This window comes from Solea senegalensis, linkage group LG19, assembly GCF_019176455.1.
Source record: "Solea senegalensis isolate Sse05_10M linkage group LG19, IFAPA_SoseM_1, whole genome shotgun sequence".
NCBI lineage: Eukaryota > Metazoa > Chordata > Actinopteri > Pleuronectiformes > Soleidae > Solea > Solea senegalensis.
In genome coordinates, this window is record NC_058038.1 from 9493997 (window position 1) to 9521650 (window position 27654).

General features: G+C 40.7%; 2 protein-coding genes and 3 non-coding genes across 7 annotated transcripts in view; 3 read left to right on the forward strand and 2 right to left on the reverse strand.

Moving 5' to 3' along the window:
* The window catches only part of gjc1 (gap junction protein gamma 1), a 797916-nt gene that overhangs the window by 659376 nt on the left and 110886 nt on the right, over positions 1-27654 (reverse strand). The gene's annotated exons all lie outside the window — the stretch shown is intronic.
* On the forward strand, positions 898-27420 carry kcnh6a (potassium voltage-gated channel, subfamily H (eag-related), member 6a). Of its 2 annotated transcripts, none has more exons than XM_044050439.1 (16): positions 898-1495; positions 5238-5468; positions 7734-7883; positions 8170-8273; positions 8816-9131; positions 11137-11339; positions 18230-18655; positions 19284-19701; positions 20417-20616; positions 21699-21951; positions 22798-22991; positions 23645-23744; positions 23827-24123; positions 24312-24504; positions 25412-25637; positions 26111-27420. In XM_044050439.1, the coding sequence occupies exons 1-16, from the start codon at positions 1420-1422 to the stop codon at positions 26387-26389; spliced, it is 3666 nt and encodes a 1221-aa protein (XP_043906374.1). In that variant the 5' UTR covers positions 898-1419; the 3' UTR covers positions 26390-27420. The 2 variants fall into 2 exon arrangements, with proteins under 2 accessions (XP_043906374.1, XP_043906375.1); XM_044050440.1 differs by having other exon boundaries at positions 24315-24504.
* On the forward strand, positions 7630-7701 carry trnac-gca. The gene has a single exon. It is a non-coding gene; the product is annotated as a tRNA-Cys (tRNA).
* Positions 21070-21141, forward strand: trnac-gca. The gene has a single exon. It is a non-coding gene; the product is annotated as a tRNA-Cys (tRNA).
* On the reverse strand, positions 24546-24617 carry trnac-gca. The gene has a single exon. It is a non-coding gene; the product is annotated as a tRNA-Cys (tRNA).

Here is a 27654-nt window from a genome sequence, read left to right on the forward strand (position 1 = left end):
GAAATAATAGTTATGTTCAGAATTTAGTAGCTGTGTCCTTTAATTGAAAGCTCCCCTTTGGAAATAAGTAAAGAAAGATTATTAATCTGCACTTGTAACGCTCTAAAAAAAATTATTGTACAATCCAAACACGTTTCAAAATGATGTTGTACGCAGATTGGGAAGTGACTGATTTTAATCAGAGCATTTTTGCATTATTTTATGATATATTTAATCAGTTGGGAATGCTTAGTCACGTTTCCTGTGTTTGTTCTTGTTCTTCTTGTATTATTATTGTTGTTGTTGTTGTTGTTATTATTGTTAATATTATCATCTCCTACATTTTTCAGTGTGTTTAACACATCAAAGCCTTTAGCTTGTTTGGGACTTTGTCAAATCCTTTTCAGATTTTTTTTACTTTTTTTATACCAATCTTTGTATTATTTTTTTTCTTCTCCAGACAAAACAAGGCAATGTATACAAGGCAGTAGTATCATGACATATGCATGGTAAACTGAAACTTATCAAGAAAGAAAAGAAAACCCCAACAATAACCCGCATACCCTCCCAATGACCACCTCCAACTACAATTAGGTTTTTTAGCAAGCTGGCACATCAAAGGCAGGTGATCATGCACAGATCTGAGGCCAAAACTGCGCTTATTAGCCAGACTCTTTGTTTTCTTTCTGTTTTATTGATGTTAATTTAATTGTAAGGTTTTAATGTTATTTTGTTTTTATGTAAGAAAGGTGCTACACAAATAAAGTTGCCTTGTAAGTTAAGAACATTCTACAACGTGCGTTCTACAAAGCAGCATTTCAGGGCGACGACAAAACCCTTTATTTTGAAGGACCAATTAAACCTCACTTCCATGTCAATCGTGGCTCATTGACGCTAACTTCCCGCCGCTGACAGCCGCTCTGTATGTGTGTGTTTGGAGTCTCGGAGGAGCCGGGGGACGGTGGAAGTGGATCCAGAATCACAGTCTGACTCAGGAGCTTCGTCTTTAGCGTCCTCATCAAACTTGAGGGACAATATTGCGACTATAAAACACACGGAGACATTCCGCGCTTCACAGATTTTTATTTTCCCTTCACAACTTCTTATTTTTTGACTACAACAGCTTCTCTTCACGACGGCGGAGACACGAGCCGCGTGTCACAGCGTGGTTTTCCGTTTATTTGCAGCTTCTCCAGTTTTCTAATCTACTTTTTCTTCACGTTATCGAGCCTGCATCTGCTGTCACCCTGGCAACCAGAGCTCCTCTCCACCATCCTCATCCCTCTGCGTCTGACAGAAGCGCAAACACGCTTTTTTTTTACGCTCGTCCTCAAAGTGGAACCTGTTTTGGTTTTTTTCTTACCACATCCTTATAAATTTTTTCTAATTAAAAAACAGTAAGGTTCATGTGTGGGAGAAGTCTTTTGTCTCAGCTTCAAAATGCCTGTGAGACGCGGACATGTCGCGCTCCAGAACACTTACCTGGACACCATCATCAAGAAATTCGACGAGCAAAGTAAGTGAACAAGATATATTTTTAAATAAATCTTTATTTAACGTGGTATAAAACTCATTAAGATAAACAATCTCTTTTGCAATAAAGTCCAGTTTAGGGCGTGAGTTACAGCCACATGGTTTTCAGAACATCCACAAATAACAACAAATGGAACTATACTTTATATATAGTTAAAATAGGGACTATAACATTGTTTTATTATAGATCATTTTCTTAGTTAACTGATTAGTCGTTTTGTCCATAAAATGACAAAAAATAGTTAAAATTGTTCAGCAGTTTTTCTTCAACCACAAATGATTTGTCTACAGTGATATATATTCAGGTTTTTGTTTTGTTTTTTTAAAAAAAGGTTATTATTATTATAGATCAGAGAAAACCACATGAAATACTTAAATGAATTTGAAACGTTTTCTGTTAATTGTGATATTAAATCCTTGCCACTTACATTACAATATCGAAAGTTAACTGAAACATAATTAAGTGATTTTGAATTGTTCTATTTTAGTGTAGTTTCATTGTTTCAAACACAGTTGAAGCTCTTTCAACCAGAGCCATTTTAATGTTACATTGACATTTTATCTCATTTGTTTCATTGAAGCTGCTGACAAACCTCCTGCTGTTGCTTTCATGTTCATAAATGTCTTCTACTGCTGCTCCTACTGTGTGTGTGTGTGGCTTTGTGAGGACCAGAAATCATGTAAACCATATGGAGTAAGGACATTTTGGCTGGTCCTGACTTCTTTAGGTTAAGACCTGGTCTTAGGGTTGCAATTAGGTTTAGATTCAGGTTTAGTTAAAGGTTAGGGTTAGTTGTGATGGTTAAGTTTAGGGTAAGGGGCTAGGAAATTATGTCTATGAGTGTCGTCACTATGAATGAAGCGCAAACGTGTGTGTGTGTGTGTGTCACCTGATGCCTTACATTATGTTCCATTAGCTCACATGTACACACACACGCACACATAGGATTTTTCTGTAGTCTCTAAAGCCTTTGCTGGAGCCAATATATCACAGTTACACACATTAAGTTTCTGATAATATAATTTATATATTAAATTACACAGCATACTATATATATATATATATATATATATATATATATATATAAATATGTACCATTTCTTCAGTGTCTGTCCCGGAACTTTTTTTGTAATAAAATAGTTGACAACGCTCAGTCTTGTTTTAGACCAAGTAGATCAGTGCTGTGAGGCCTCTCTGTGAAACATCTATTATAGCATGCCGCTGCTCTATGTCACTAAATGTGCGTGTGTGAGAGGCCACGTGCACGGCCAGGTGAGTGCACGTGCCACAGTGGTGCTGCTAAGCAACGGTGTGACGATGTGAGGCTTTTCTACTGTGAGCCTCAGATAATGACTTTGGACAGGATGTGCTGCTTTTCCACAAAAAGGAGCTCAGCCATTTACTTTTAAAGACAAGTCTCCTCCTTCTCCTCTGTGTGGGCAGCAAACAGAGGGGAGCTGTTTAACCCACTTCCACAGCAGAGTGACACAGTCAGGGGGCAACATGTCTCTTTTATGGAGCTCATTGAACTCCTCCATTATCAGCTTCGAACCAAACTGTCCTAATTCACTTTAATGGTGGACGGTGTTTCTGGTGTTGTGGCTGCTGCCACGCACATTCCAATCATCAATAACATAAACTACACGACATATGAACTTTAGATTACTGTTGTTTTTGAGTGCAGCCCAGGAAACAAACATTATTATCAATCCTAAAACCTGAACCTTTACCACCGTTTCCTACAGAATGAGAGCTTATTTTAGGAGGTTGACCTTCCTACAGGAAAGGTCATCTGGTGGTAATGGAGGACACATCATAACTTAACATATATATTTATATACTTTATGACACTGCTGTTTGCAGTTTTATGTCATTTATGCGACGGTAGCTCAGTGGTCGAAGGAGTTCTCTTTCAACTTGAAGGTTGTGGGTTCGATTCCTGGCTCAACTCATCTATATGCTTGGGCAAGACACTTAACCCACTCCTGATGTGAAAGATGAGTGATACAAAATGTGTGTGAATGGCAAAACTCTCATGTAAAGCAGCTTTGAGGTCATCAAGAATAGAAAGCTGCAAAATAAATGAACCATATAATGAAGATAAATGCCATTTGGAATTAATATTTAAAGATCCATTATTTGTGCATTATAATACCTAAAAACATTGAGCCCAATAATATTTATTTATGTAACAGTATTACTTAATGTAAGATATTTTGTAAAGTAGCGTACATGTTTCTAACACTCTTTAGCAGGGTCGATTTCAATTTTTATTGTGATCGATGTATCGTTGCATATCAACAAAAACCCTTTTATTTTGAAAATCATTCATCCTCGACCTAAGCCATTGAAATACTTATTTTTATTCAAGGTAAATCACGCCTTTTAATGACGTCATCTGCTTATACTGTGTCGGCTACTACTTAAAACATGAGAGTGAGGGAGGAAATATCTGGTATTACCAGTGAGCAGTTACCAGTGTGTGTTCTTTACTTTTATTCCAATTTTATTGTTTGTTACTAATGAATAAACCAGTGTTTCCCAGCCCTGCATGTTTTAGACGTTGCCCTGCTCCAACACACCTGATTCAAATGATCAGCTTGTCATCGAGCTCTGCAGAAGCCCGATAACAAGCCATTCATTTGAATCAGGTGTGTTGTAGCAGGGCAACATGCAGGCCAGAGTTGGGAAACACTGGAATAAGCAATTCCTCTTTGCTGTTTGCCACACACACACACACACACACACACACACACACACACAAAGCTGTCTCCAGAAAGCTTTAACACACATTGGGACCAAACAAGACAATAACTACCATGATCCCACACTGCCTCTCCGCGTCATTAAACTACATCTTTTTTGTTATTGTGTTGACTAACAGACTCTCGGTATAGCAGAAATTGCATTCTCTTTGTCACAAAGGAACACAATAGCTATCCAATAATTTCAGTGACATACAAAAAACGTAAAAGTATAAACACAGAAACAACCTTTCAGAAACATTAGCAACAGTAGAGCAGTTTATAAACATGGATAAATATTTAAAATCTATCGCAGCATATGGACAATTCCAGCTTTCTGACAGATGTTAAGGATCTATAAATTCCCACCACCCGTGGGTGAGCAGGTGTGACGCAGAGAAGCTCTTATATTAAAGTGCCCACCTGCTGCACCGCTGCAGTCCCTCAGGGGAAATCGTGTCACTAATAGCATTAGCAGAACGGAAAGGTGGACTTCATTCTTTCCACTTAAGCTGATTGTCAGAGCATTCGTCGTTAGAGTGACAGACCTCCTCGGATACAAAGCCAATGTAACGTCTTTGTGCTTGATTGAATCTTAAAACAATGTGAGTGTTATGTAATTACCCACCTGAGTGTCTTTTTTTGTCTAATTGATTGCTTTTATGAGGAAGTGTGTTCGCCTGCACAAAGCCACAGATGTTGATAGAACCATAGAAATGTATAATTTAATACAGAAGCATACGAAACAGTGAACAAACACTTCACAGTCGAGAGAAAAACTTCTTATCAGGGACTAACTTCAGTGTTGGTGGTGATCTACCTCATTTACACTGAATTGTAAAAAAGTCAGACTTTTGAGAAAACAAATCTGAATTTTGAGGAAAAAAATAAAAAATTCTGTCTTTAGAACATATTCGATCACATACTTTGATTTTTCTTTTCTTTTGTGAAGCTGATATTTGACTTCTGTTGCTTTGTAGATCGCAAGTTTCTGATCGCCAATGCTCAGATGAAGAACTGTGGCATCATCTACTGCAATGAGGGCTTCTGCCAGATGTTTGGCTTCACCAGGGCGGAGATCATGCAGCAGCCCTGCACCTGCCAGTTCTTGGTGGGGCCCGGCACCATGAAGAGCGCCCTGGCCCAGCTGGCACAGGCTCTGCTCGGCTCTGAGGAGCGCAAGGTGGAGATCCTGTACTACGCCAAAGAAGGTAAGACATGTGAAAAGGTGAAACACAACATCCACCGTCTTCTGACAAGAGACAAGCAGAGGTGGAAACTAATGAATTACATTTACTTTAACTGAGTGGGTTTTTGGTGAAGGACAGGTGGGGACAGGTGGATGATGTGGACAGGTGAATGATGAGGACAGGTGAATGATGTGGACAGGTGGATGACGAAGACAGGTGAATGATGAGGACAGTTGAATGATGAGGACAGCTAAATGAAGAGGACAGGTGAATGATGTGGACATTGACTGTATTCTTACAGTTTGAGTAAGAGTTAATCTAATTGTTAAGTACAGTAAGTAGGACGTAAGTAGCAGTCAGCCACCAGGGGGCGACTTCACTGGTTACCATAAAGAAGTCAGTTTGAATGGAAATGACCTGCTGTGTTTTTATTTCTTGATGTTGAGATCAGTCACTGTGGTGAAAACATGGTTTTGTAATCAGGCTTAAAGTCACGCGGTGTCTCATTGGCACTGAGGCACCGTCTCAGGTCCAGTGAGACCTGGCAACCACACTCTTCTCAACACCTGTTCCTTATGATGCTCAGATGCTTTGCTTCTCCCCTTGTGCCATATTGGTCTATTCAGTTAACCTGAGTATGAAATGCGATAAAAATGCGATATTGGCATGGTGCCCGGAAACCGTGCGTTGCTCAAGGGCTCTGTAGCGCCCCCTAAGGTGAAAACCAAGCCAAAATTGTGTTCCACCGAATTCCCTGAAACTTGGTGGGAAGATGTTATAGCCCAAGACGAATAAAAAAGTAAATTGGAATCATGGCCTCAACTCAACAGGAAGTCGGCCATTTTGGCGATTTGCACCCTATGTAAATGAGCAAACTCCTCTGAATGCTGAGTTCTCATACCAACATAAAAACAAACGTGTCAGTATGTACTAGTTATAATTGTGATTTTCTTTTCTGCCTTAAACTGAAATGTAATTGTCATATTTCTAAAATCAATACACATTGCGTGACAGTCAGTCAGTCTGACAGTTACTGAAATTGAGTGGGACACAACACATCTTACATAACATGCACAATAGAATGTGTACAAGTGTTACATGATTGCTAATAATGAAATAAAAACAAGTAGAAATTTGGGGAGAAAAATATTTTTAATCAACTTTTCCCACCTTCTCCTCCACATATTTTCATCATTTCAAGCACATATACTGTATGTCACAAATGAAGTAAAGTGAAGTAGAAGGAAAAGTAATAGACATGTGACATGTGCTGACATTTAACTGAACATTCCCTCCACAACGCTTCATTTGTTCTCCGTGATCTCTTACTTTCACTATGTTTATCTGCCTTATGAGGCAGAAACATAAGCTCAGGACGATCACAACACTCACCGTAAACACTCACACATTCACTCTCCTCATACACATAATATTTATACACATACACACATGTGTGTGTACTTTGTTCCACTTGGGCATGAGGAGTTTCAAACCAGCGAGCTGTTGTCATGGAAATGCGACCAGCACGGCAGTTTAAATCCATAAAGCATCTATTTGTTTTGTCTCCTGATTCCCACTGAGCTCTAAATCTGTATCGTCAGAAAAAGCTCGTTGCAATGATTCAGAACAACTTTCCCACAGGCTCATCATTTATTTATTTATTTACCTCCAGACGGAATTCATGTCAGAATTTTAGTGTAAAGTGTGAATGGGAATGAATGCACATACTGGCGTTGACCTCGTCAGGACCAGTGGTCCTCATGGAGGCCAAATCCTAGTCCTAGTGAGACAGAGCACACTTTCTGAGGAACTGGTTAAGCTTTGGCTTCAAATTTAAGTTGTGATAAGTGTTAAGGGATTAACTGGTTATGGTTAAGGTTATGGAATGGAAGTCCTAAGCCTAAGAGGAATAGCAAACCTGTGTGTGTGTGTGTGTTTTATGTGTGATATGCCCTGTCCCCCATTTCTATTTTTAGACCACACTGATTGCAGTGTGAGTTTAGACCTGACGGAAGTGTTGCTCATTTAACATTTTCCAGTGTCCTGCCTTTTTACCCTTCAATTCTCTGACTCTCTTGCTTCCTTTTTTCCTCCGTGTCGTGGTGTCCTTCTTCACGTAACTGTAGCCAATGGTACTCACTGTGACTTTATGATGAAATTATGAGGGTGTTGCAGAGACAAGGGGGGTATAGCTCAGTGGTAGAGCATTTGACTGCAGATCAAGAGGTCCCTGGTTCAAATCCGGGTGCCCCCTACTGAGTTATTATTGTTCTTGTGTGCACACAGGGACCTGCAGACCCTGCCTGGTAGACGTCATCCCTGTGAAAAACGAGGAAGGACTTGTGATTATGTACATCCTGGACTTTCAGGGGCTCATCGATCCTGCTCTCAAAAAATCCGGCCTGAGGCAAAGAGTTACCCAAGGATGGATCTACTGTAAAGTCTTCAACTTATTGCTTTAGTGATTTTGTTTTATTATCATTAATCATAGTTTTAGCTTGCAGTCATGATGCTGAAATATTGGAAATAAACTGACAAATAAACTTCTCTGTTAGGATCGTATGAAAAGAACATTCTCTGATGTAGTACAAAAAAATACAAACAATAACAACCTCCAACACATTTTCCCTAAAATAAACATAATTGCATATGAGCATAATTTATACTCATTGAAGTAGGAGTTTAAATAACAGCTGAACTGATCGCAGAGTTTCCCTCACAGGTCAGAATCGCAGGCTAAAGATGAGGCTGCCAGTGCTGCGGTCCCTGAGACGATCGTCCCTGTCCAAAGACCAGTTTGAAGGCGTTGTGGTGGACTATCTGCAGGTGAGGTGGTGTTCACCACACACTTTTCTGATAATATGCAGTCAACAGTTACTGATGTAATTTCTACCACTTGGCCAGTAATATAATGATTTACAACACAGTACAAAACAATCAAGAAGACTCAGGTTCATGACCTAGTAGGAACAAGGGCCTTTCTACAGGGAGAACATGCAAACAAATGCAGAAAAACCCAAATCTGCATGTTTTTGGACTGTGGTTGGAGATTTGGGTGCGGTGAATGGTACAAAACATATTTAGATATAAGAATTTCAAAAGACAACCACATTTTAAAAGTCTTCCTCTTTGTCCCTGAATATGTGTGTATCTTTGCACGCGTGTGTACATGTTTGTGCCCAAACAGAGGCAGTTAACATCACATGTGGACTTCTTCTACAGCGTCAACAGTGGTCTGCAACCTCTAGTATCATAGTTTCTTTAGTTTTGTTTTAAATGCTTTGTAATATTCTGGGCACGCTATGTTTCAATTTTCCAGTATGTTGGGTTTATGCATCTTGAGCCAACCATATACATCTGTTGTGCAGCCAAACAGCGAGGAGGTTCCCCTGAAAGAGTTTCGGATCCCGTCCAAGGAGAGCTGCATGCAGTCTGAGACAGAGGCTTTGATAGAACAGGATCTGGATGTGGATGCTCCGTCTCCCGTAGCTCAGTCGTCCACTAAACGCTGCTCCCTGCTCACGGACCGGCTCGACCCTGCGATGGCCTTCCCCCGGGGGAGTCTGCCTCGCAGCTGTTCCCGTGACAGCGTCCGCAGCCTCCGTCGAGCCTCGTCACTGGACGACATCGACGGCATGAGGGCAGAATGGAACAGTCGCCCAGGAGACGCCCGCACCAACAGCAGTGAGTGTCTGCAAGAAGCTACTAGATAGTTACAAAGCATATTTTCATGAAATTAGTTGTGTTTTTACATTTTGTTTTTCCGAGTTATATTTAAATGTAACTTCATAATAGCCAGATTTTATATGATTTGGTTAGAGGTTTTTTTTCACATATCCTAATAATAAAATAACTAATTAATAAATATAGTCCAATTATGACACTGTTAGCATGATATTGGCAATATTGGGAACTGCAGCCTTAGACTGTGATAAGTCTAAGGCTGTCTGAGTACAGCATGATTTAATAACACAGCATAATACAGAATTATTTCCAGTCATTCATTCATTTTATCCTCCATATGAGAGTGGCAGGGGCTGTAGCCAATCCCCGCTGACACGGGGCAAATGATGGGGTACACGCTGTTGGACAGGTCACCAGTCCATCACAGGGCCTTACTTGTCTCATAAATCTTGTAAATGGGCCTTATACAGATTTTTTATATCTGTATAATATTAATATATTCTTTTTCTGAATGCACACCAACCAGAATAAACAAGTGATATTGATTTTCTTAGAGAGCATAGTCATCATTATAATAATGTGGGCAATTAGGAAGCAAAAAATTAGGTATAATATGATTGCTGTTTCTTATAGATGTGAACTAATGTTACTATTCCAGTTGAAGCATCAGTATTTTTGTTACGGTTACATTCAAAATCCGTTGAAAATGCGTCAAATATGAATCAAAGATTTTACAAACAGCAAAAACAAAAATGAAATGCACAGCTACAGTTCACACCAGTAAAATGTGACGTGGGACACGGGAACAGAAAGCCACACATCATAGATTTAACATCTTTTCTCTGATTTTCATTGACACACAGCGCATCGCTCTGATCACGTGCAGCCGCCTGATGGTTGTTCCAGCAGAGAGACACTAATCAATCCCTCTCTGTGCGTGTGCATATGTGTACTTGCATTTATATCTATGTGAGATCCAAACAAATGTATAAACCTATCTTTGTAAGGACATTTTGTCTGGGTCCCACAACTCTAAAGGGCTTTTTTCAGGGTTAAGACCTGGTTTTAGGGTTAGCGTTAGAATTGGATTAGGGTAAGGGGCTCGGAATGCATGATGTCCTCACTAAGATATAAAAACAAGTGTGTGTATATGTGTGTGTGAAGGTTGGAACTGCACATCACTGCACATCTGTCCCCTTCATTTCCCAGGGGAAATATTTTTGAGGAAACTATATTTTTTCACATCAATGATACAGAATTCTAGTCATACTCTCGACTCTCAGTCTCTCTTTCATCGTCACCATATTTGTACATTTGCACATCCATCTGTGTCTGTGTGAGGGGAGATGCAGTGTGCTCTGATCTCCCTGATGAGGGCAACAAATGGTGAAGACACAATAACGTTTTTTTGAACAAGCTTCTTTACTATTGTTGGTATTTGTGTCACATGTCGGAGGGTTTAGCGGTGGAAATTTAAAGCTGTAGTGTGTCATCTTTGTTGTTATTTTTCTATTTGAATGCTGCGTCCTTCAACTGATAACGGGCTCTGTCGACCAATACTATGAGACCTGACTGAGGGAGCATTTGTGTGTATACAGCAGCAGTGCAGGTGCCGGTGGGGCAAGAAGCATTTATCCCATCATCGTCTCTCTTGAAAATGAGACCCCACATCTCAATGGGATAACCTGTATAAATAAAGGTTAAAGATACAACATACATATATATTATGCGTTTAAGTGTACTTTAGTTCTTTTGACTGTTTTGAAGTTAAATCTTTGTCATTAAGTCCTCTCTGATATGCATAGTCTGAGTAAAAGGAGTCCTTTATTTCATGTACTCTGCAGTCTCACTAAATTAGATGTCACTACCTTCTGCACACTGGTCCTTTAAAATTTACTCATGATTTGACCTTCGAGCCTGGACATTATGAGATCCTCTCACTGGAAAGGCATAATTTTGCATGTGTTATGATCTCATTCGCTGATGTTTCTGTTCTGTGCTGCAGATCTGAAGCCCAGTGTGCTGAACTCCACATCAGACTCTGATTTGATCCGACACAGGACCGTTGGCCGCATCCCTCAGGTTACCCTGACCTTCGGCTCGGATCGGATGAGACCTCCGTCTCCTACTGAGATCGAAATCATCGCGCCCAGCAAGATAAAAGATCGCACCCAGAACGTCACAGAGAAGGTCACGCATGTCACACAGGTAAGACAGGTCCTTTCTCATATAAGAGAAAAAGGGTGATTATTAATCTTTTCTTTTTTTTCAGGAAAAATGTAATTATTCTGTGAGTTAATAGAGGCCTGCAGTGAAAAAGAGCAAATTTACTTTTGCTTGATTAAATGTTAATAATTTATGTTTCTGCAGCCACAGAACGACTAGAAAAATAGTCATGAAAGCATACTCGTTTTCTTGAAATTGTTCTTATTCTAATATAACTATTCCAATGCATCTGGTATCATCACCTTCATATTCAGAGGCTATGGCATGGAAGCATGAAGCTCATCGTCTGTAAGCTTTCATATCATGTTCCCACCGCTGTCATCCTCTTTGATATGTTCCGGCTGTTCGCTGTTATTTGCAGTTGTCAGTGTCACACCCCATCATTGTTTCTTTACACAGATGGTTCAGGCAAAGATGTCTATAAATGGAATTTGCTTCTGTCTCAGTGACGATGCTGCCGGAGGGTGAGAGTGTGAAAGATTGGTCTCACCTGAGGTGCGACATCTATGGCACCGGCAACAGAACACACTCATCAGCCACCTGTCATCACACTCTGTGCACACTTTAACTCACACTTAGCTGTTGAAAAAGAACTACAGTGGAAAAATACCACGAGTACAACTTGTCAACAGTAAATGGACTTTTAAGATATTCTCAACTGTGAATGTCACACATCATGTTCACACAGCATCAGCAAGAACAGTCGATCAAACAATGAACCTTCTGATCAATTACCAATCATGAGTTTTTTTAGTGATATAAATATATATATACATTTATATATATATATTACATTATGTTATGCCATTGATGATGAATTCAAGGTCATTTGACCGCGTCTACATGCTTGAATGCAGTAAGTTCACTTACTGTGATTGGCTGATTGGATATTTGAGTAAACCTCATGGCGCATTTTCATCTATACAGTTCTAGTACGACTCGGCTCAACTGTACTCGGTTCAGTATCAGTCACGTTGTTTTCCATTACTATAGTACCTCCACATGGCTGCATTAAACTGCCATGATGTCGTTTTATATCTGAAAAAATAATATCAGTACTTCCTGCATGACCGGAGCACAGACTCTGTCTGACAGTGAACTGAAATACAGCTGATCGGGTTGTGATTTGGCTCACGGTCGCCGGCTTTCGACAGTGCTGTTGCTAAATACACCAGACTCCTCTGTTAAATATTGAGTTTTCAGGATTGTCAAGTCTTATTAACTCATCTACATTTCGGCATTGTTGTTGTGATTCCTGTGTTCGCACTCGTGACGACACTCTCTGACCAATCAGTGGCCGGCAGTCTGTCGACGTCACATTTTAGTATTGGCTCAGCTCAACTGGAACCTCGCCAGGACAGGTATTAAAAAAGTACAAGGTACCAGGTACAAACCCTAATGGAAAAGGCTTGAGTCGAGCCGGGCCGTGCTTGAACTGTAAAGTGGAAAAGCACCATAAGAAAGTGGCCGCAAAGTGTATGTTTGCATGTTATTAGTGCTGTACTGTTACCTTGTGTGTATCACTGTGACTGGATGCTGTTGCCTTGGTGAGATCTCAGTTCTTCACACCAGCAGGCTGAACGGCATCGACAGCCGGCTGTGAGTCAGTGCACAATGTGGAAACAGTGTGACATCTGTGGCCGTGGAGAAAGTGACAAGGGTGAACACAAGGCCTCCTGTCAGGCCTGGCAGCAGAACACCCCACTGTTATCTTGGCTCTCTAATGACATCATTCACAAACAGCGATAGAAAAACGAGCGTTTACTCCATGTTACCATTGCAGTGAAGTGTTTTCCTGCCACTTAGCGCTGGGAATGTATGTGTTTGTTGGAAGGGAAAGTGGAGTTCTTCCAGCTGTCTGTCTGCTATAATGTTGACAAAATCATCCTCAGGTCTTTTACACTCTAGAAACTGTTCACAAAACTCCAATGCTGAGTCCATATCTTGTTTTTTTTTTATTTAGAAAATTCAGTATCGGCAACTCATGAATTACCCTTATTTCATAGTTGTTTTTTATTGGTTCTAAATCTGGTGAAATGTATATTTAAAAGTTCCATCCTCGATTCAGAAAAGAGCAGACACTTTGGATGATGACACTGGTGTTCATTCACATGTGCCATGCTTTATCATTGATTCTCTCTAAATGGGAACATACTTTTATAAATGTGCTATTGAAGAAGACACATAACTATAGATTTAGACGATTAACTCCTTAGAAAAGTTAACTGATGTCCCGTAGATCTGGTAGTATTCCATTCAAAGTCATCCTAACTACTACTTCTGTCCTACTTCATGTGCTTAACCTTTGAACCAAAAGACTACACTAGTTTTTATTTACATAAAACATACAGTGTAGACGGTAACTGGTAACAGAGAAGGGGAAGCTTAGTGCATGAGTGTGAGGTCACATACGTAGATCGAGATTGCATTGTTGCGTGTGGGGGAAGTCACAGACGCTGACTGATGAGCTTAACTAATGAAAGGGAGACAAAACCAGGCGGCAGCTGCAAAGGTATTGAATGGCACTCATTGGCTTGACGCTGCCTGTGACCTTGGCCACTGGGGCTAATGGAAGTTGAGGGCAGCGAGCATGCTCTCTGTGCATCTATCAACTATCTATATCTCTAAACGGCACCTCCACCCACATGGCCATCTTCCTACTGGTGCCAGATTTGTTTTTCTGTTGTGTTAAAACAGTAGGAACTGGCTCAGTGTTGTCGTTGTCGGAACTGTAGGTCATAGAAGAACTGGATGTCTGGCTTTACAGGTCAGGTTTAAGGTCACAATAATAAACGCTGCTGCCATGTGGGTGGTCAATTACCACATTCATAGCAAGTTTCCTAAAGATGTTCTTACTTTAACTTATTAAATATTAAAGCCTAAGTCTTGGTCATGTCCGGTTATGTAGTAAAATTCTTCGTATTCCCCGCCTTTATAATTGGATTTCGATTGGCACCTTACAAAAAGGGAAATGAAGGTTGTCATTGATCTTTTCTCTTATTGATTTGTCTGCGTTACATGAAGCACACAGTGTGGTCGACTAGACTGTCACTTATAAAACACAGAGAATTGTAGATGAGCATGCCGTAACATCGTGGTGCGTGTGTTAGGCATTTGTGTGTTTATGTGGTGCCCCCTGTCTTTGAACGAGTGTACTGCAGGAGGATGTAGAGGAGTGGGAGGAAAAAGCCAATCATAGCCGCCAGTCCATCACAGCGCTAACATATAGGGATGACCATTCACTTACAGTCTATTTAGAGTGTCCAACATGCTGCATTGTCCAATCATCCTCTTCTTGCTAACGGGTGAAAACCCACACCCAACCCCAAGACTTGGAGTTCACACTAACTGACAGTGTAAGACAGGGGATCACACATTTAACGACTTCACCTGGTGAGAGATCACAGACTACATGATTTGTCAAACCACTACACCAACCGTGTGGCCCTTGAATATTAATATACTTTGCTAACAAATGACAGCCTAAAGCTGGGGACACACTACAAGATATTTTTGACCGATTTTTCCCATGATTCACAGTTGGGCAGAGTCTGCACCAGTCAGCACTAGTTGGGGACAGTCGGCATGGTTAGATGACACAGAAATGTGAGTGTGAGTGTGTGAGGGAAAAAGACCCGACCTCAGTCACAGTCAATCAAAAATGTTTGAATTGTTTGGTAGTGTGTACTGATAACATACTCCAGCTGCAAATATGTGTTACAACCAGTGAAAAAGAGTAGGTGGGGACACAGGATATAGTGTCAGAAGATGACAGGAAGTAGTGGGAATATCAAAACAACGAGGCCAACAAAACTGTCGCTCATTGACAGGGTCGCTCTCACGAGAGTTTGATACGTTCAGTTGGTTTGACACATCATGAAGTCTGTGAAATGTGTGATCCCCAGTCTTACGCTGTCACTTAGTGTGAAATCCAGGTCTTTTCACGGTGTGTATGTTGTGCAGTGTGTCATCAGCTTTTAGTCCCCAGCTTTACTCGCGGCATGTTTTGTTGTAGGTCCTCCTTTGACTTTGTAGCAGTGGTTGTTTGCTGTGTAGCAGTGGAGCTGCTCTATGCCGTCATCCATGCAGCCACTGGGTCATTTTTTGTATGTGTGTTGGACAGAGGAGACCCTTCAGAGAGGGCCGGGCTACAGTGAGGGAGGTTGACCGAGGGAGCAGAGGGGAGGGTGATACAGAGGGATGGACGGAGGTTGCCTTCGCCCTCTCTCATAATCTTATAGTCTTCTCCATTCATTTACCCTGCGGTGCACATCAGCATGAGCCTCAAGCAGAAACTTCAGCCTGTGAGTTGTCTTCCAGCCTTTATGGGTTTCTAAAAATTACCTGAGAACTCTTTATTTCCCTCCACTTCCCCTCTTTGTCGACCACTGTCATTTCCTTTTCCTCTTCACCCCTCTGTCTCCACTTTCTCCATCACCCATCCTGCTTATTTCCTCTTACTTCACACATGAGCAGCATCAGCTTTACAGAGGTAAAGCCACTGTCCACTGTGGACACTAGCAAAGTTTGTGCCCATATCATATATTGTATATCATATTGTTCTTGTCTAAGGACTACTGATGTTGTAAAGACAAAATAAGGGTTGTGTTAATGTTGTCTGTATAGTCAGAATACAAATAAGGATTTTTGTGTGAATGGAAGTACTTTATTTAGTCTATTTTATTTTATATGATGTTTAAACACAGAAGACAACTAGCTAAAAACACAGGAGAAAATGTAATATTTTCTTTCATTATAATATCCAAATGAATAATGAATTATAACATTAGAATAGCAACAGAGAGAGTTCAACTTTATCTGGTCGTTGTTATGAAACAGAGCTGTGGACCACATCAATACCATAGAATTTGTTGGATGAGTGAATCTTTGCTCGTGTGTTTACATTCTCATTACTGTGTTGTCTTTTCACATCTGTTCAGCTGCCGTGGTCATGACTCGTACATGACAGAGAGTGACAGGTTTGCAGAATTCAGTTAATAGTTGATGGAGAAGCTGGAGAAACTGGACTCTCAATGAAAACTGTACAAGCCTGGGTTATTATTTCCCCCTGGTTTTATGGCTTACTGACTGCCCTCCTCCCCATATAAGGTCACATAAAACCTAGTAGTTTTTCTAATACTTGTGAAGCAATTCACTTTGACTATTTCTGGACTCTTGTTTTCATTCTAGCTGGGAAAGTGGAAAGAAACTGGAACTATTTTTCAGACTTGTGGTTCCAACAATCATAACAGAAAAATACAGTCTGCTATATTATAATGTTTTCATGCCAACACTGGAAAAAAACCAAAAACACATGAAGTCGCAACCTTGTTGTTAAGAAAAATTTACTAAAACCACCCCTGCATGGCGTGTAATCAATGGTGGCACTTATTTTGGTCCACAATTGACCGGAACACTGGCAGGAGGGGGTTCATGTGGTTGATGTAAAGCAGAGGTCAGATGGTGAGGCTGAGGCAGGTGAGACTGCCGTTAACGCTAAATAATAATAATAATAATAATAATGTTAGAGCTTTGGGCTAGAACAAGGACATTTTTACAGGAGGTAGTGATGCAGGAGGAGAAACAGCAGAGGTTTTGGAGGAGCCTCTTGCCCTGCTGCTGTGCTCAACACCAGGATGAGAACCTGGACACAGCGTCTCTTGTTTTCATACCAGTCAGTGGGATCTTAAAGCTTCACTCAGCTTTTATCAGTAATATGTTAGTGTTTTGTGTTGGTCTGGAACTGCTCGCTGTCTCATATTGATAAAGAGACAATGTCTCTCCTGCCAAACGTGGTGAGAGGAAATGTATTGGGAGATGTGTAACTTGTGTGCAGCACTATGTGCAGCAGACACAAATTTGTGTATAGACTATTTTTTCCTCCACAAATTAAATGTTGGACCTGTTTTTTCTTGTTACCTCACATGTGTACATAACAGCAGTTCTTTGAGTGTGATGTCTCACCAGGCACCAACTTTTCAAACAGAATATGACAAAAAAAGAGCACTTTGTCACATTTTAGTGCCTGGTTTGATTAAACCTGGGTCTGTTCACATGCACAGCTTTATTCAGGATTATAATCTGGTATCAGCACTGATCTACACCAGGGTCCAAACTGGGGCTGAACAATTTTTAATGAATATCTATATGTGTATTTTGATATTAGAGGGAATGGTCATTTTTATTCACATTTAAGATGACTGTGTGTGCAAATCTGCGTGAAACAAAGAGGTTTTATTCTGTCTGTAGAATAGGATATGTAGGTCAGGACAATTATCAATAAAAATCATATTTTGATATGCATTTTGGTTTTAATAAAGACTATGCCTCTTGCGATTTGAAAATTGCAGTAACTTATATTGCTATATTTTATAGAAATTTAGATTAACTGTTCAGTTAAGTCCAAACCAACCAAGTACATGACCATTTCCTGCAGCTGAGGTCATTTTATCTGGGATTATGAACAACTGTGTTGAGTTTTTATTATCAAATTGACAGCGTCAATGTAACTCTGTGGTTAACATGAGCAGAGTTGGTCATAAAAAGCACTTTAGGTCTGTTTTGATATGTGACTGTGAGAAAAGTCACAGTAACCCATTACTGTTGTTTCAGAGATGAGAAAATAAGACCTTGGGTTTTCTTTGTATTTCTAGTATGATAAGTCATGGATATTTGATACAGTTGAAGGTTACTGATCTGCAGGTCAATATGTTGTTGTTGTTCTTTTTATTTTGGATCATGTTGGCAGCTTTCTGTTTAACATTCAAGTGTGATGATTTCCTCTGAGCCACTTTTTATACTTTCATAAGTTATGGTTCCCACTGTGCCTCCTTCATTATTAATATCTTCTCTGTCGCTCACCATGTCCTCAGGTGTTGTCCCTCGGCGCTGACGTGCTGCCAGAGTACAAGCTCCAGGCCCCACGTATCCATAAATGGACCATCCTTCACTATAGCCCGTTCAAAGCAGTATGGGACTGGGTCATCCTGCTCCTGGTCATCTACACTGCCATCTTCACACCTTACTCAGCCGCCTTTCTTCTCAACGAGGTGGAGGAGCAGCGGAGAAGAACCTGTGGCTACACCTGCAACCCGCTCAATGTGGTGGACCTGGTGGTCGACGTCATGTTCATCGTGGACATCCTCATCAATTTCCGGACGACGTATGTCAACCACAACGACGAGGTGGTCAGCCAACCGGGACGCATCGCACAACACTACTTCAAGGGCTGGTTCCTCATCGACATTGTTGCCGCCATTCCTTTTGATCTGCTCATATTCCGGTCTGGGTCAGAGGAGGTGAGGAAGTCTGCGAGACAACCACCGATTTGCACTTATTTTACGATTAAATGAAAGTGGTTAAAGCTTCAGTGCACAACTTCTTTTGCCTCACACTGGAGTTATTTCCAAAACACTGCCAGCATCTCTGCATGAGCATTGACCCTCAGAACACACAGCATTTAGGCTGCTTTTACTATGTTAAAAAAAATCTATTCACAGGCTCTAAGAATGTGCACTATGGAGTGCCTTATATCCTTCTTTTAAAGATTTTTTTTTTCATTTTTACCAACTATATAAACACACCTGAGCAGAAATTACAAAAAATGTTTTAAAACACATGGAATTTGGAAATATGTCACAGTTCAAAGATCAAAGCTCCTTTTTAGGAACAAAAATAAAAGGAAGACTGTCTATTTTGTGACTTACACGATTATCGCTACTCCTGTTTTTTTTACAAATCACTTCCTGTGTGCAGCACTGGGTGACTCAAGACCTAAACCCTGCCATACTGAGAAACATCCTGATTAATCAGGATTGTGTGAACACATTTTTACATGGTCTCAATGTGCCAGACATTTGTTCATGTGTAAAAAGTGGCACACTACAGCTTTAGGTGACATTAAGGTCTTCTCTTTTTCTCCATCAGCCCCAGACAACGACACTGATTGGTTTACTGAAGACAGCCAGACTGCTGAGGTTGGTGCGAGTGGCCAGGAAGTTGGACCGTTACTCTGAATATGGAGCTGCTGTCCTTCTCCTTCTCATGTGCACCTTTGCCCTCATTGCTCACTGGCTGGCCTGCATCTGGTATGCCATCGGCAACGTGGAGCGCACCGGATCCGCACACATCACTGGCATGAAGATTGGCTGGCTGGACAATCTGGCTGACCAGATCGGTAAACACTACAATGACAGCGACGCAGCCTCGGGTCCCTCCACTAAGGACAAGTATGTCACAGCTCTGTACTTCACCTTCAGCAGTCTGACCAGTGTGGGCTTTGGAAATGTCTCGCCCAACACCAACCCAGAGAAGATCTTCTCCATCTGTGTCATGCTCATTGGCTGTGAGTAAAGTACGAGTGAGTCTGAAAATCGTATCGTTAAAGGGTAATAATAAATACACTGTATATAATACCTTACATTTGAAAGCAGGTTCACTTGATTATGTGTCTGTATAAGGGAGTTCAAGGGAATATAAGGACAGAACAGATAATAACTATTACTTATGATGGTGATCTAGGCTTCATTCATTCATTCATTTAAGGGTGTGAACCATAATTAACATGCACTAAACTAAATCAATACAATTATGATTACCTTAAGTTTACGTATTAAAATTAAGATTTTGATTCAAAAATATCATTAGAATTCAGAGCAGGTAGGTTTAATAGACTTTATTACAACCTTGCCCTGTGGTGATGATAACAATAACAACCATCCATCAGCTTGTAGCAAATGGACTAATTAAACGATATTTAAACAGCTTTTCAATTTGTCATAAAATCCTCTTTATACATATATATGTATATATATATACATATATATGTATATATATATACATATATATGTATATATATACATATATGTATATATATATATATATATATATATATATATATATATATATGTATGTATGTATAGCTTTTTAAATGTTTTTTATTTAAATTAGCAAGAAAAATGGTTCAAGAGAGGAAATACGAATCAAAATTCCCAGAATCAAACCAGGTTTGTTAAGATCCAAATAATAAGCAGCGTTTTTTTCCTCTTTGTCCCGTGCAGCTTTGATGTATGCCAGTATCTTCGGTAACGTGTCGGCCATCATTCAGAGACTTTACTCAGGCACGGCTCGCTACCACACCCAGATGCTGCGAGTCAAAGAGTTTATACGTTTCCACCAGATTCCAGGAGGACTGAGACAGAGGCTGGAGGAGTATTTTCAACACGCCTGGTCCTACACCAACGGCATCGACATGAACGCAGTGAGTCATGACAGAAATCTACCTCACAGGAGGAAAGAGCTGTGTATTATGATTGTTGGTAATGAAATTGATGAAGGATGTTTGACACAGTGGGATATAGTTCAATGGTGGAGCATTTAACTGCAGATCAAGAGGCCCCTTGTATAAATCTCAGTATCGAATATCAGTGTTACACTGCGTGCATTTATTTTGTTTTTAGTAATATATAACACTATTTATGCGCCGTGTCCTTCATCTGAAATGAGTAAAGCGATTAGACATGTTTCTCCCGGGAACTGCTGAACAACCACATTTTTTGAGCAGTAGAATTAACCCATGAAAAGAATCATAATCCAACCTTTGTGCAGCCGTCTAACTTTACTAACATAATGTTGCTTTTGTCTCTGCATGTGTTGAGGTAAAGCGCTCTGTGGTTTGGAAATGTCTCATGGAACTTTTGTTATTAGTTATCATGGGGGTATAGCTCAGTGGTAGAGCATTTGACTGCAGATCAAGAGGTCCCCAGTTCAAATCTGGGTGCCCCCTTTTCTCATATTCCCATTGTGTAGGTGCACAAAAGTTCCAAGCTACAGTGTGTCTTATGTTATGTTGTTGTGATCTGTTGTTTGGCTCAGCTGTGAGCACTTGTCCAGTTGAGTTGAATGAACATGAGGAAGCCATGTGTGAAACACGTTGCTGACTCATTAATAAATCCTAAATAAAGTCATGCCAGAGTGAGGTGGTTCTTCAGCTCCCGTGTGCAGCATGGGAATGTTGCTAGGCGACAAAATCTTAATTGTCGTGGTCATGTTGGAGCTGTTAATCAGCATTGTTTGAACTCATTTGGCGATGATGAACGTGAAGGACGTTTGTATATATTTAGAAGTAACACACAACAGTTTTAAGTGATCACATGCTTGTCTAACCAAGAGAGCAGTGTTAGCACCTGAAAATAGACAATCACAATGGCTGTCGACTGTGCCCCGCGTCATTCGGTCGGACAAACCCCTATTTTAGATCACTTTACCTTCCAGCTCCAGGAATTATAGATGCACAATCAAAGAAAAACATTATTTGAGCTTATGCCCTTTGTGGCTCTGCAGGTTCTGAAGGGATTTCCAGAGTGTCTACAGGCCGACATCTGCCTCCACTTGAACCGCAGCTTGTTTCAGAGCTGCAGAGCCTTTCGAGGTGCCAACAAAGGCTGTCTGCGTGCTTTGGCCGTGCGATTCAAGACCACCCATGCTCCACCCGGCGATACCCTGGTCCACAGTGGGGACATTCTCACTGCAGTCTACTTCATTTCCAGAGGCTCCATAGAGATCCTGAGGGACGATGTGGTGGTGGCCATACTGGGTGAGTTACGAGCCACAAGGGAGGCAATTATAACTTTGTGTTTTCTTCCACTGTGAGTACAAATGAGGTGATATGTGTACAGTTTGTACAACAGCAACCTTTAGCATTTAAAGGGGTTTTATTTTGATAAACAACCTTGTGTAAGCAACAGGTGATGATGTAACCAAAACAGTAATTGCAACTAGCAATGTGTAAGAGCGAGGGAGAGAGAGTGCATTAGCCCAACTTGGCTGAAGCTTTCTGTTTTGCTTCCTTGACCAGGAGATAATTATACACACTGGGATATATCTCTCCTCATCTTCCTCTCTGTTTTTGAAAGATTTAACAAGGCTTATTTGGGTCAGCCTTTTTGAAGCAGAGCTCGGCAACCTGATGGTTAAACTGATGCCATAAAAGTCATAAAATGTCCAGAATATGTCATCAGAGATTAGGAATACATGGTACACCCAGTTTATTTACACGTTAATTTGCAAACTGCAGTCAATTTGTGCATTTGTGAATCTGAAAAGGATTTTTTTTTCCTCTCATGACAGTTTTTGTCACTTTCTCACAACACCACAGCTACTGCCCTTTACATTGTACAACGCTTCTCTGTGTCGCCAGCGGTGTTTGGGCACAGCTCCACTTCCATTTCACAGAGGCATTGATCATCAATAGGGCCAGCACTCAGATCCGTGCTGCATAGGTCATTTTTATTTCAGCTTTGTGAGGACCATTAATGTGAGCTGTGCCGCAGCGCTGTCGAGAATTAGTGTCGCTGTAGTGCTCTGTGTTTTTTTGTCAGTGAAATATTTATGCTATTACTTGCAGTGGCTTTCACAGATAGTCTTTTTGTGTTTTTGATAGGAAAGAATGACATCTTTGGTGAACCCATCAGTCGATATGGAAGACCGGGGAAGTCTAGCGCTGACGTCAGGGCTTTGACCTACTGCGACCTTCACAAGATCCAGAGAGAGGACCTGCTGGAAGTGCTGGACATGTATCCTGACTTTTCTGACACATTCTGGAGCAACTTGGAGATCACCTTCAACCTGAGAGATGTGAGTGCCACCAGAGGGCAATGTGTTGTTTTTTCATGAATAAAGCCAATTAACATATGATCATACATACTGGGCACATTCAGGATTTTGAACTAAACCCTGTGTATATGCTTCAATTATGTTTGATGATGTTAGGTTAGTTTAAGTTAGGTTGGATTAAACAAGACAAACATTACAAACAATAACAATTAAAACATACAGCAAAAACTGGAAAGAAAACTTTTTAGCAATTTACGTGCACTTGGCACAAAGTATTTCTTGTAACCATTTTTATGTATCAATTATGCCATAAAAGACACATCTAAATTATTTCAGCTCTTATAAATCTTTCATCAGGCAATTCAGATCCACTTTTTTCCATTTTTTTTTCTTATGTTCATATAGCAGCAAAATGGCCGGGTTACAAAAAAAGATTATAACTTCAACATCATCCTCAGACTATTTTATCTACACAGAATATCACCAATATAAATCAGTATTCTACATTTTTGTCTTGATTCAATTCAGTTTTTGTCCTGTCTGAATCTATCCTCTCAAACCTGCTTGAGTATAATTATGATACATCATTTTTTATGTGATTTCAACACTGAGTGTTTCCTTGGAACATATGATCTGGTGTGTATTTCTGAATTACTGAAGCTGATATGTATCAGGCAGATAGAATAAACCAGACAACTCCGAGCAGGGACTCTGAGTGTGGCTACCGCCGGACGAGGCATCGGAGAAGCTCTGTACGGCGTCGAAACCGTCCAGGTGAATGAGGGAGGGAGGGCCGAACATAAGTAGGTTTGATCCATATGTTTGTTAAATATCTACTCATATAATGTTTGTACAGACGGGATGGACGGTGACAACCCTGAGCAGTCTGACGGCAAAGTCTGTCTGATGGTAAACCACCACAGTGGTGAAATGGCAGGATCCCGTTGGGACGACCTCTACAGCAGCGCAAGTATCTGTTCACAGTCAAGTGACGAGGAGATGAAGCCCATGGGACACAGCAAAGGGGAGCTGTACCATCCAGGAGGGGACACTAGAGACTACCCACCAGCCGTGGTCAACATCCTGCCTCACAGTGGACCTTCTGCTGGGATGGGCCCACCCATAGACCTCGGAGGAGAACCACCATTCTCAGGTAAAAGAACCACACCACATACAGGCCTTGTATCAGTCCAAAGTTTTAAATTTTGAAATAATAAGTGCATTTGGGTGGTCACCTGACATGAGATTTAGTTAACATTAACATACAAACTAACATACAAAACAATATCAAATGTTTGAAGGGATGTGTCTTGTGAAACCTAAATTTTTCCTTTTGTAAAGCAGCCGTAGCTGCAGCACCTATCAACATGTCAGGCCTGTACAGCTACTGGTCAGATCGCAGGTCTAGCCAGTTCACTGAAAGGCCGACGCAGACGTCGGCAGTCAGGAACAGTTTCCACACAACGCCACGTACGGAGTTTCGGCCCAGTGAGCTTGAATCCAGACTGGAGGTGCTCCAATCACAACTGAATCGGTGAGTCTCCATGTGTAAGTGGTGAAATGGTTAAAAGTGTCAGGGGGCACCCGGATTTGAACCAGGGACCTCTTGATCTGCAGTCAAATGCTCTACCACTGAGCTATACCCCCGTTGTCTGTAATAGTCATCACTGTTGATCTACTACCTATGTTTACCTTCAAGGTGTATGAGGTGAGAGAATTCCTTTCCTGTCCTGCTGTATCTCAACAGTTTATCACTCCTCTGTCGGAGTAAAGAGGATAAAAACGCATGAGAGCGTTTTCAATTGTGCAGCAGAAGAAGCTTAAACTCATAATGTGCAGTTGTACTGTTTGTCATATGTCTGCACTTTGAACCACCTGTGTTTGTAGAAGACAGAGAAACCATAAGGAGAGCAAGAGAGAAACCTAGTGGACATGATGAGAAACAGCAGATGGACACATCTCTGTGAGAGATTATGAAGTGCTCCATTCAGTATTTACATAGAATATATACATTGAAAAAACGCGTTGACAAACTGCATATGTTATGTACAAAGCTAAAAAAGCATGACTATGACTATGACCCAATGTGGTTTCAACTAAGGGAATAGCAGTATTAATACGTTAATTTATAAAGCAATTAGTGTGAACAAAACCAAATATCACTGCTTTATAGTCACAGGAGTCAAATTATGGAACCCTCTCAATAAGACATAAAACATTCTTCATTATGACATAGGTTTAATGTTTAAAAACGTTAAATTGAAGAGAAATATGATGGATGAGCATGCATCTTTTCTTGTATTTGTTTCCTGAGTAGTTTATATGAATGAGGTAACTGTAACTCTGGAGTTTCAAAATGTTTTTTTAAATCATTTAAATTGAAAGAAACAATATAAAGATGTATTGTAATGTATTATGTATAATGTATTTATTCCTTACAGACTGGAGACCCGCATGACAGCAGACATCAACGTGATCCTCCAGCTCCTGCAGAGGCAGATGGCCCCAGTGCCTCCAGCCTACAGTGCTGTGTCCCCCAGCCCTCACCCTTCTCACCCGTCTCACCCGCCTCACACCTCCACCTTGTACGGCACAGGAGCACAGACAATTTACACTGTCCCCCCAGTCCAGCTGGTACAGATCGACAGCACTGCCTCACTGCTACAGGTGCTGCATTGAGGCTGTGAAGCCTGTTACATTGACTATCTATATATGTATATATTTGTATATATGTATATATATATATATACATATATATTTGTATATATATCATCTGATGACACTGGCACTTTATTATCTATTTTTTTAATAAACACATTTATTTATATATATATAAATATATGTATATATGTATAAATGTGTTTATTTATTAAAAAGAAAGATAATGAAGTTCCAGTTTCATCAGATGACAGTTAAAGTTATTACTGCACAAGTTCCTAATATAAAGTGGTTTGTTGCACAATGCCCCTTGGTATTATTGCATCCACAGTTAATTTCTTTGACTGTAGTTCATTGAGGAATAACTCAAGCACAGAAAAAGTATAATTAAATGTGTGTAAAGTCATTATTAATGTTGTTATTTTTCCTTGTGCTTATTATTTTATAAAACATAAAGACTATATTTGTCTTTGTCGTTCCAGAGTGCAGACTCTGACTGTAAGCACAAATCGAAAGACACCCTGTCCAGCGGGATCCATCTCACTGTGGTCTCGGATGACACCATGTCATTATCACCAGAGGCAGACCCACCACACCCCCCGGTGGACCTCACTCCTCCTCAAATGTTAGGCGTCTATGAGGCTGCTGGACTGTTATATGGCAGCCAGCGCTTCCCCTCCCTCCCTGAGCACCTGGAGACCACCACAGAGATGCAGGAGATTCAGAGGCATGTCTCTGACCCGCTCTTACCTGGCAGCTAGAAAACTACACACACCACCCAATTGCCCGCTCCTTTAAAGCTCTCCATGTTGTTACTTCCCCCCCCCCTTTAAATCTTCTCTGTCCTGTTCAGATGCTGCTTAATCGTGTTGGGACGAGGTTTCACAGTGCCTCCTGTTTCTTACAGACTCAATGGTGCCCTCGCAGGCTGGCTGGGCTTCTGCGCTCCAGCATCCCTTCACTCCTAAATGAAGACATTATTCCTGCCCAGCCATGTGGGACAATTGTGAAACATGGGTTTAGAGATCAAGCACTGAAACATTTACAATGCGTCAGGCAGTCGACTGCATCATGGACCAAGGTTTCCTTGAGAAAGTTGAGGATTTACTAATGTGTTTCACGTGTGAAGAATTATCTGTGTTCACTTTGTAAACGGATTGCACATTTAGGCGTTAGAAAGATTTTAATCATTTATTTGGTACTGAAATTATTTTCATAACATAATGAGTTACATTAACACCCATACGTAAAGTAATTAAGTGTAAAAAGTTATAGATTACCCCGTTGTTTTCAGTGTGTGTGTTGAAAAAATATCAAAAGGCCGACTGTGTGAAACGATGTGAACGATGGTGGGTGAAGGTTCAAAGCAGGTTTGGATGACACATAAGTGCAGTATATGATATGAATCAGCAGTGTGGTGTTTGGTCATGAGAGAGAATTCCAAACTACACAATCATCCTGAGCAGAAAAACTTTCTCTCTGGGTTTCCCTGTTTTCATTTCAGTGTCTGCTCAGGATAAGTGGGTCAACTATTTTGTGTGGGAAGGTCACATGGTTTCACAGTGTGTTTAAGTGCCAGCATTAGAGGAGCTGTCGGGTCGTCGTGAAACTGTCACTAACATGCAGACACAGAGACTCAAATCGTTCTATGCTAAGATGATATTAATTGTCCCAACCTTGAGGTGAATATTCTACCTTTTTAAGCATTTATAATTCTGTATAATGTTTCTCAAAGCACAAACTCCTGTTATTTATCTTTTGTTTTTTAGATTAAAGACACTGCAAACTTGCACTGAGAGTCCAGTTGTTGTTTTTTTATTTATCAACTCAGTGCTGCACAATACACCAGCTGCACCACCACATATGATGTCACACACAGCAGTGCTTCTAAGTCTTGGGGACCCACTGCCCTGCATGTTTTAGATGTTTCCCTGCTCCAACACACCTGAAACAAATGGTCAGCTCGTCAGGCAAAAGCCTGATGACGAGCCATTTATTTGCAGCAGGTGTGTTGGAGCGGGAAACA

Excerpts from the sequence above, each read along its gene's own strand:
- kcnh6a (XM_044050439.1), top strand. The coding sequence starts at position 1,420 with ATGCCTGTGAGACGCGGACATGTCGCGCTCCAGAACACTTACCTGGAC. Across the intron at positions 11,340-18,229 it reads AGGTCACGCATGTCACACAG|GTGTTGTCCCTCGGCGCTGA; the intron begins GTAAGACAGGTC and ends CCATGTCCTCAG. Across the intron at positions 25,638-26,110 it reads GCACTGCCTCACTGCTACAG|AGTGCAGACTCTGACTGTAA; the intron begins GTGCTGCATTGA and ends TTGTCGTTCCAG.